The sequence below is a fragment of the Hirundo rustica genome, chromosome Z (assembly GCF_015227805.2).
Source record: "Hirundo rustica isolate bHirRus1 chromosome Z, bHirRus1.pri.v3, whole genome shotgun sequence".
Classification (NCBI taxonomy): domain Eukaryota; kingdom Metazoa; phylum Chordata; class Aves; order Passeriformes; family Hirundinidae; genus Hirundo; species Hirundo rustica.
The window spans coordinates 67,554,647-67,565,052 of NC_053488.1; the positions used below are offsets into that span (position 1 = coordinate 67,554,647).

A 10,406-nucleotide genomic window follows, 5' to 3' on the forward strand; every position below is an offset into this window, starting at 1 on the left:
TGCAATATTTTTTTTATTCAAAGTTTGTAAATTTCAGTTCATGGGTATTCTGTCACTAATGTTACTGAAATAAAAATATTTCAGTTGTCCTTCTGATCTACTAAAAGTATGTCGAAATACCCTGATGCATAATATTTAATGTAAATTTTATAAATGAATAATGTAACTGTTCCCATTTGCAGTCTGCCATTTTTTCACTTTCAAAACTTGTATTCTTTTAATGTTTTTGGCTCCCGTGGATTTTTTTATGCTATAGAAAACTTTCATATGAGTAATATTTTGGTTCTATTACTATTTAAATTGTCTCCTACCTCTTTCAATATAGTGTACCATAAGGTATGTTTTAGGCAGTGTCACTTACTTTAAAACAGACCTATATGGCAGCACAGTTTATATTTGCTGCATTTTTATTTTATCTGTGCTGATCTGTCAGTAGATCTTTTATCAGAAGTTGGCAGAAAGAAAGTTGTGGACAGGAGAGTTTCTTACTTGTCCAGTTACCAGTTGTTGTTTCAAAAATACAGCATGTTCTTATTGTTGTTGGTAACACACAGAATCTGAATCATATGAAACAAATTTCATCTGTTACTAATCAAGAGCTGAAGATTATGCAGGAAGACCTCACTTTCAAATCAAACGAAATGCAAAAGTCACAGAGCACTGCTAAGAATCTGATTACAGGTAAGATCAGCAGCTGATTTTCTAATTAAGTCCTTAAAGTAATAAAGATTACCTGCACTGATACCATGTAGAAAATTTCCAAGTATTAGAGATCAAGTGATCTCCAAATATTAAAATACAGTGGTAAGTTCACAAATTGAAATGTTGTGGGTAACAAGTTATTTATTTTCCTCAATTTATTTCTATTTGTTATATTTATTTATATATATTAGATATTGCATAGTATATATTTATGATAAGTGTGTATACTTATTTATATTTACCTTACTATTATCGCTGAGTGATCATCTTCCTTGCACAGATATATGTTAAACAAGTGTATTTCAATATAGGGGTTGAATTGAGCTAGAATTTGATTTTACTAATACTTACCTCAAAATAAGATCTTCCATGATCTTGATAGAGTGTTTAAAACACTGAAACAGAGTCTTCCACAGTTATCTAACCATGTATTTTTTGTAAATGTAGTTCTTAGTATCACTTACTTATGGTTTATGCTTTTCCAAAAGGATATATAACGCAGGCAATTAACTGACAACAGTGAATAGCTCTTAAATCCTGAGGCTTTGGTTCTCCAAAGTGAATACTTATTTTGGCTTTATTTTCGAAATACTCAAATACTTATTAGCATCTTGAGGATGTTCTCTGTAATTTCCAAAAGCAGACAGTAGTTTTCTTTAATGCCCTTAACAAGTATCTCTTTAGTGCTTTATTTGCACTGTTTATGGTAGAATTGTCCTCACAATTCTCTATCTTTGCCAATATCATTATTGATTCAGCAAACCATTCCTTGTTTGTTTGGCTGAAAAGAAGGGGCAGAAATTAAGGACAATAAATCATTTTGCATGTTGTATTTCATAGTAATTTTCAAAAGAGATCCAGCCTTGGCTCCTTAATAGGAGCCAGCCATTCAATGTACAGATTTCTTTCTCTGCAAGGGAAGAGGAGGAAGTTATAATACATAATTTTCAGCAGACAATTTAAATTATTCCTAAGTCAATGTCTGACAGCTGGGATTCACAGATAGTATAACAAAAAACTTATGATTCTTTCAGAAATACAGTGAGTGCACCGTTTGCACAGTTGAATTTCCTTCTAACCTTTGAATTATTGCAGAGTCATCCCCATGATTCTTTTGTTATGTTTAAAATCTGTATTTCCATATTTTCGTGTTGTAACAAAGATGTAAAAAGTCCTACAGCAGAGCCCTTAAAAATTTAAAAAGAAATGGAAAACATGAAGGGTAAACAAAAGTGCTGATGGCATAGTTTCCCAAAAACATTTCCCTCGGTTACTGTAGTTTGTTCTGACAATTTGCCACTGTGTACACACTGCATGCTAGATGCTGTTACTTCATGGCCTATCAGAAGGAACTGTGCTGCATCCTCTTCCTGTCTGTTCCTGTAGAAGAATTTTGAGGTTTTTTTCAGTTTTGAGGCTTTTTCATTGACTCTGCTGCTGGATAAGGATAAAATTTGCCCGTTACAGTTTTTATCCTTTTCTCCAGAAAGTGTGAATGGATAGGAATATCCACTGCAGTCTCATCGTAGCTGTATTAGACAGAACAGTCAAAGAATTTTTTTTGTCTTTTTGTCATTTAGGTCGGTACTACTCTTTACATGTAAAATAAATTCAAACTGGTCAACTATGTATAATTTTAAAATAACAAAATACAGATATTAGAACAACTATATAGAAGGAGAAAATGCTGTGATAAGACCTAAGTAAATCCTCATGGACATTTATAGTTGTTTTCTGCTATTTCTGTGCAACTTGAATTTATTTCATAATTTTATTTTTTTACTGTTTCTGATCTAAAACTCCCATTTATTGGTGTCCTTAAGCATTTGTCTTTAAACCACAATGCTGTGGGAACAAGAGAAGTAAAGCTGTGATCTGTTCAGTTGTGGTTTACAATCTGTCATTGACCAATACCAGAAACTTCACTGTGAAACTCTGAGTAGTTATGGAATATTGTAGACACAGTGAAAGTGTTTTCTTAAGTCATTTGCAGTGGAAGGCAGACTGTGGATTACTTACATGCAAAACAATCAAAAATTATTTTAATTTAAAATCCTTCTTTTAATTTGCCTGGGAATTTTTCATATTTATATAAATGTTCCTTGCACATAGAGGACACTTTTGATCTTATCTCGTGGATCAGCTTTCCCCGGGATAATTGCAAATGGTACACAGAAATCTTGGTTTGTCTTTTTTTTATTTTGATGTTCCTAAAGAAATCCTGAAAGTGCTCTGTAATAAGCCAGAAATGTTGATAAAACAAGTGTTTCACTCTAAAATAAATATATGGCGTAAATACACAAGCAGAGAGATGCATAGCAAAATCTTACTTCAAGAGTGCTTTGGTCAGGTGAGATTTTCCCATATAAGTCCACTGACAAAAGTACGCCCGAAATTTTTGGAAAGCTGAACTCTCCTTCTATTACATGGGCAGATCTCTTTTCTTCTTCCTTAAAGATTTATACTGCCTTGATTAAGTGGGGGGGGAAAATTTCTGTCCTTTTTTCAGCAGATCAGCAAAAATCTCAAGATGCAAACTTTTGCCAAGAAAAGATTTTTTTGTGTAGTCTTATTCCTCCCAATAGCCCATGTTGCCCAATACTTTGGAATGTTGTAAGAAAACTGCATTATTTGTATTGTTCTTTGGAGTTAGACACATCTGAAACATAAGAAGATGTAGCCATGTGTTTAATGTTCAGGAATGTGAATGAAATACAATGACAGATCAGGTCCCAAAACCATCCAAACTAAGTCTAGCCAACATCTAGTCCTTCCTCTCCGGGTAGGTAACTTAGCCCAAGACTGCATCAAAACCATTTTATTACTCTATGTATCCGTATTGTTCCTTCTCTCGTACATCTCGTGTCTGAACAAGTTTCAGTCTCTACAGTCCTCTTTAAGTCAAAATCTACCCACAGTTCTAATTCCTTTAATTACCTGTAACTCTGTTATGTTTTTAATGGAGTCTCAGAAGTAAATGCTGTACGTTGTAGCCTATATTGATGATTGACATTTGTGATACTTCTTTTCTGTGGATGTATGGAAGCGTTTTCCTGTACAAAGCAAATGTTTAAAGGAAGTTTGGCTATTTGTTGTTCTGAATCTATATTCAAGCAGTAAATAAAAATAGCATGATGCTAAAAAGCAAATAAAAATAATTCTTTAATTTATCTGCATCATTGCAATAAACTTTTTGCAAGTTATTTACCACTGCTTCAAGATTGTGGTGCTATAATTAATTGTGTGATGCTATAAACATTAAAAATAGAAACATTGTGATACAGAAGATCATCACATTTTCATTACTCTTCACTTATGGGTTATAATACAGTAATTGTAGTGTATAAGTCTGCCTAGTGGCATGGTTATGAAGATAAAATTTTGTATTTCCTTCACATTACTAGATCCCATAAATATAAAAAATCAGAAGTATATTTAGGAGCTGTTTGTATTGGTTAAATATAGCATAAATCTTTATGTAATGGGCCAAGTATTTTTAAACAAAAGGTAATTAGAGAGCTGTTAATTAGAGGTTGTGTGTCTGGTGATCTAGAGTGTCAAAAACTGCAGATGGACCTACAGAAGATGGAACTGTTGGAGGGCAAGATGCTTGGTGAACTGGCTTCTCTTAAAGATAAAATTGAACAGACGAAAGCAGAGTTGGAGATCTACAATAATTTGCCAGCTCTGAAAGCATCAGGAGAGGAAAAGAAAAAGGTAATGAAAGGGATGAAACAAAGTGTGTGCTTTTGAAGAGCTAGTGGAGGAGAATCCAGTTTTGTGACTGGCAGTCATTCCTGACAGTCGAAAAACAGGATTGCGAATCAGTGCAAATCAATTCAAATACTATTTTGCTTACATGTGTGACTTACTAACTGGGTTCATGTAGCAGGTATTCAGCTGGATATCTTTTGATAATCTCTTTCCACAAAACCTCCTCGTTCTATTTTAGCAATTCAGCTAAACTCCTATGTAATTTATGACTATCTATAGCTTTGAATTTAGCAATCTAACACAAAACACAAGCAAAAGAGAATTTCCCACAAATTCTTAATAAGGCATTCCCACTGGTGCTCACACAGTATTGTCTAAGCATACAACTTGATCATAATTATTGATTATTATTTTTGGGATAGAGCATGCAGTGCTAGAGAAAAGCCTGTGAGTTCTTTATGCATATGCGTGTGGTCTTGTTCTAAAAGGAAAAATAGTAAAAATCTTGAAAGGTATATTGAAGTAATGTGCCTGAAGCCTACAGCAAATGAACTCATCCATTAACAAGTTTTTGCTGGGTTTTTTTCTAACTAGAAACTCCAGGATGACAAAGAAAAATTAACAAAACGCAGCTGTGCTTTTAAGAAAATAATGGAGCATTTGAATATAGAGTATGACACACTAAAGAAAGAGCTAGAAGAAAATGAGACCCATTCTCAGGTATATGTCAAGTTACATATTATCCCTTCAGTTGTTTCTTTCTTCGTTTTGGTTTTCTCATACACATGAAGCATTGTACAGACAGAATCTGTTTGTTCCTTCTCAGTGAGTTCTTCTAAGTCGCGTTGTAAGTGTGTAGTATCAACAAAAGTTGATATTGTGCCAACAAATAGCTTGCAATCTTTGGATTATTAGCAGAGATCTTTCTGAGCTAAAAGTTATCTGAATCCTTTGTTTAAATGTTTGTGTTAAGCTTGCTCAGAACTCTGTACCTTCTGCCTTTCCTTTGCTTAAGTAGTTTGAGAACAAACTTAGAAAGAAACTGCAGGGCTAAAAAAAAAAAAAAAAAAAGTCACTACTAATTAGCTAAGATCCCTCTTGCTTTTAAAGTCATGGTGATAATTTTTTTTTCTTTAAATCTGTGCTATTAATTCCATTTTCTTGTTTCTAATTCTTCTTCTTTTTGCAGGCCACTGAAGTTTTAGGGTCACATTTAAACAACTTTGGTATATATTTACATTTACATTTCGAAAGTTAATCAGGAAAGAAGATGTTTTATAACCTCTTGAGTGGCTTCTATTCTTTCATTTTAAACACACATAAATTGCTTTCATTTTAGCAGCAGAACCTTACTGGCATATGCATTTGAATGCACAGAAGAAAAATAGGTAACTTTAAAATAAGGTGGAAAGGGAAACTGAATTTTTTTATACATTTCACTTTTTTATTGATTGAGATTGTTGAGATATTTGTCCTTTAGAACTGTTAGTTTTTAGTAACAGTTAATAATAGAGTTAAAAACTGAAGGTCATATTAAACATGTTTAAGTTGACTTCTGAAATGAATGTTGTGAAACAGATGAGAAAGCATAGCTCTGACTGAGGCATATGTGTCCATTTGTTTATTATATATATTATTATATTATTAAAATCGTTCTAAGATGATGGTATAAATCCTCAAAGCTACATGCCAAAGTGTGCAAGACTTCAGATACTTTGAATCTGTTTTGCCAAGATCAAATTCTAGAGTTTAGGTAAATTAGAAATGCATACCCAAACATTGTTAAGATACTTTTATAATGAGGCTTAATATTTTATATGAAATAGTAGATGTATGGCATTTCTTCAGTTCATTGAACTGTGGCAGTTCTATTTTTATGTGTGTGAAAAGGATTTGTTTCTTTATTTTTTACGTCCTGAGTGTAAAAAAATAAAAGTGAATTAAGGTATATCTTATAATAACTTGTAGTTTGACATGCAGCAAGCATTTTGAAGTACAAATACTGTTCATAAATGTGGAGGACTTGGGCAATTTTGCAAAAGGTCAACCGGTCTTCAAGCAGGTACTGTAAAAATACACAAAGGAATCTTTCCTTTTCTGTGTCCAAGATAATAAGTATATCAGTTTCAGGCTCCTTTACTGGCTGTGTTGTATGCAGCAATGTCTATCAAAAGAACGATAAAAATTCTAATTGGTCAGAAATACCTACTCTTGGGAATAAATGATTGCCTTGCTTGCTGTAAACTAGTACACTAGATAACAGATTCTTTACTGTTAAGTTTTGAGTCATACAGGAACTATTTTCATTTCTTTCAGCTTAAGAATAAGCTTTAAAGTAAAATACTACAATATTTTCCTTTGTTATTATCTTAGATTCCACTTAAAGTTTAGTCTCAGAATTATTTTTAGTTTTACTTTTAAAAATAACATCTTCGTATCTTGAAATGCAGAACCTTGAACAGTAGCATCAGAAAAATAAATATAAAATTGTATTGTAAGGAAGCAGCCATCAATATAATGTCCACATTAGTTTCCTGTTGATGCTGAAAGTATTGAAGAAGTGCCAGCACTGAACCCACACTCCTACAATCTTCTCTCTGCAGCTCTGTTCTTATCACAACTTCTGGCATCAGACAGGAAACTTAACTATGGAAGTAAGGAAGTTTCTTCTGTGTACTGCAAAGTCCAAGACAGTGTCAGGAAATATTGTATCTTTGGTGATTTTAGATCTTACTGATTCTAAGAAGAGATCCATGTAAATAATATGAAGCATAATGAGAACTAGTATCTCCCTGAATTGTTCACTTTTTTACTTTTGACTTGCCTGTTAACTTCTTTATATGACAAGTCTTGAATTCTCATCTGATTTTTCATCTCTCACTGTAGTTGCATGCAGTGCTTTTATACAGATGGATTATGAAGTGCAAAATTATATATGCAGGTTAATCATCAGCAGCTTTAAAAACATTTTGCCATTGTTTCTCATTTTTGTGGGGTTTTTTATATGAAATAAATTTGATCTTATCAGTTGATAGAGTACAAGGTACTGATACAAAATTATTTGTGTAAAATATGTGTGTAATTATTTTCATTTTTGGCTCTTCTTGTGTTTTTGTGTTTTCAGCTTACAAATTTGGAGAGGAAGTGGCAGCACCTTGAGCAAAATAACTTTATGATGAAGGAGTGTATCCTTTTCTTGAAGAAGTAAGAGTCAAATTCATACACTCTATTAATTGAGGAAGAAGTCTGTTTCCTCCAGTAGAATAAGACAGGATGGAATGGGCTGCAGAAGACAGGGGAGGAGGGGAAAGGCAATCCTTTGCAAATATCTGGTTAGCTGATTGCTATTATATATAGCAAAACTTGGATGTGCTGTCTGAAACAGGCTTAAAGGGTCCTAAAGCATAAGCTTTGCCTTGCAGTCTGGAATTTTTTCCTTCTTTCTCAGGTTTGCCACTAGATTTCATACAAAGTTCTTCTTCACATCTCTCCAGTCTTATTTGAGATTAATCTGCCCGTGTAGCATTGTTTGGAAACATGCTGGGGTGGGAGAACTGTCTTGTAGCTCTCTCTTTATGGGATTCAAATTAACAAGTTGTATTCCAGGAATCATATCAGCAAAATCGTTACTTGCTCATTTGCAAATGGCTTTCATAAGATAGTTTTTGAAATTAGGAAAAGCACTGAAGTTTGTTTTAATTAGAATTGATGGTTCTTCTCATTTGGTACTATTTTTCTATTTTTTTCCTTAGTTATGATGAAGATCTGAATAGGACCAGGCTGTGCTTTTATTTTATATTCTAGGGACAGTGAATTCATGGCAATAAAATTAGTTCTTTAAAACTTATTTAAGAAATAAATTTTTATTTAAAAAATCTGAAATCTCTAAGATGTTTAAAATCACTGTTACGTGATTACAGTTCAGACGTAATTGCTAAAGGTAATATCAAAACTAGACCGCACCATCTAGTGTAGTTGTTGGACAATGAACATTCCTTCATGTCTCAGAAAATGGCACGGGGATATATTTTTGGAAATTCTGTGACAGCCTAGCTATCACAGAAATAATACTGATGATGATAATAATTTAGTAATTAATGCATATATGTATAGCTATGTATATATATGTATACATATAAATTTTTTTTTCTGCAAATACCAATTATGACATTTCTCAAACCTGGTAAGTTCTCTAATTCTTAGAAAAATATCTGAAAAAAGTCTTGCACAGTGTAATATCATTGGAACTACCTCCTCTTTGAAGGAGGCTTTGCAGAAATATTTTATTAAGGCAGTACTCTTAAACACAATTTTTCTTATCAGAAAAGACTTTTAAGACAAACCAAGAGAAAAAGTTGATCAGGATATTAAAGTATCTCCTAACTTGGTGTGAAATATTGCCTATCCAAATGCAGACCCTTATACAGAGTATTTATGTCTGCTTGGGCTACTGGAGAGGGGGCTGCTTTCTTGGACTGGGAATTTGTAGCCAGATTGTATGGCTGTACATAACTGAGTGCATTGAAAGGGTTTGGGTTCCAATGTAACAGTAGGCAGAGTCCTTCAAGAGGGACTTATTGCCTATGTATATATGTGTGTGTGTGTGTGTGTGTGTGTGTGTGTGTGTATGTATGTATGTATGTGTATATATATGTATATATTAAAAAAAAAACCCCAAAAGTGATTCAGGTATGTAATTGCTTCCTTTTTCTACAGTGCTTGTCATGAGATGGCAGCTAGTAAATAAGTATAAATCTTTTAGCCCTGGTCTGAGTTTTTTCCACTATTTTCATCCCTTGACAGTTTTCACAGAAGGAAATGTATGGTATTGTGGTTCCCTTGCGGTCTGTGATTATGCTCATATTTATACTGGCAGTTTGTTTCCTCAATTGTTTTAATCAGTCATAGCAGCAAAAATTCAAGAGAGTGACTACCAGCCAGTAATGGAGAATTCGAGAAAGCTGGTCAAAGAATACAACAAAGCTCTCATAGAAGCTTTACAGAACACCAAGAGCTGAACCCAGGCATTTCCTTCCTGCCTGAGTGGACCAACAATGAGAGATGTGCAGAGGCCCCATGGAAAGCTGGACTACTGAGATCATCCATTCACCACTAGGGTGACAGATATTCTTAAAATTATTTTTCCAGGTTTTTAGAAGTTACAGGTTTTAATACTATCCCTCCTTTTGCACTGTTTAAATTTTTTGGAAATAAACATCTGAATTTTAGAAACAAAAAGGAAATACTGGCCAGTGAGTTACTGGGGCCCATTACTGGATTGCATCTGAAATGTGAAATTCTAGTCTGCTTTACACACTGAATTTGTAATTGCCTTGTAGTCCTACCCCTGCCAAACAGAACAGGACTGCTTGACAGGTTGTCATATGCATTATCTTAAATTAAGTGCATAATAAGATAAATGGTAATATCAGCATACCTCACCTATACAGATAGCAGCTTATACCAAGTAAGCAAAGTATCTAAGGATGACAAGCATCTTTTAAAGTCAAAACTGCTTCATAGTGTAAAATCTTACAATAAAAGCAAATGCCAGCAAATTTTCATTTCCTAATGGGGAATTAACTTCCTTATTTTTTAGGATGTAATTATAGAGAGCAAAGTCTGATAAGAAGTAGTGAAACATAGCTAACACTGATTTTGCGTAGAGCATTTCAGTGGTTTTTTTCTCTCCAGTTTCAAGCAGCAGTGACAAAAATCCACAAGAAAGAGTTTCAACATAGAACAAAAAACAGGAATATAAAAAATGACAATGTGCTTTATGATACAGAAATTTCAGAAAGTGTTTAGATAAAAAAAGAATTTCCAGTTATATATTTGTCTCACATTATACATGCAATGTATTTACAAACTGCTTATTGATAACTTCTTTCACCTAGCATATTGTAAGCTAGTCCTAATCAAGTAGAAAAAGCACAGTTGACTATAGACAGAAATCTTAGCTGTATTTGTAGTTCTGCTCTCTTAGGAAA

At 33.4% G+C, this 10,406-nt stretch overlaps 1 protein-coding gene across 2 annotated transcripts in view; it reads left to right on the forward strand.

Annotated features, from left to right (window-relative positions):
- Positions 1-9,988, forward strand: part of IFT74 (intraflagellar transport 74) — a 37,424-nt gene extending 27,436 nt beyond the window's left edge. For both annotated transcript variants that reach the window (XM_040089290.1, XM_040089289.1), the window contains 5 exons: positions 555-681; positions 4,256-4,419; positions 5,011-5,136; positions 7,541-7,601; positions 9,319-9,988. In XM_040089290.1, the coding sequence (XP_039945224.1) occupies positions 555-681; positions 4,256-4,419; positions 5,011-5,136; positions 7,541-7,601; positions 9,319-9,434 (594 nt within the window). In that variant the 3' untranslated portion in view covers positions 9,435-9,988. The remainder of the gene's footprint in view (positions 1-554; positions 682-4,255; positions 4,420-5,010; positions 5,137-7,540; positions 7,602-9,318) is intronic.
- The last annotated feature ends 418 nt before the right edge of the window (positions 9,989-10,406 follow it).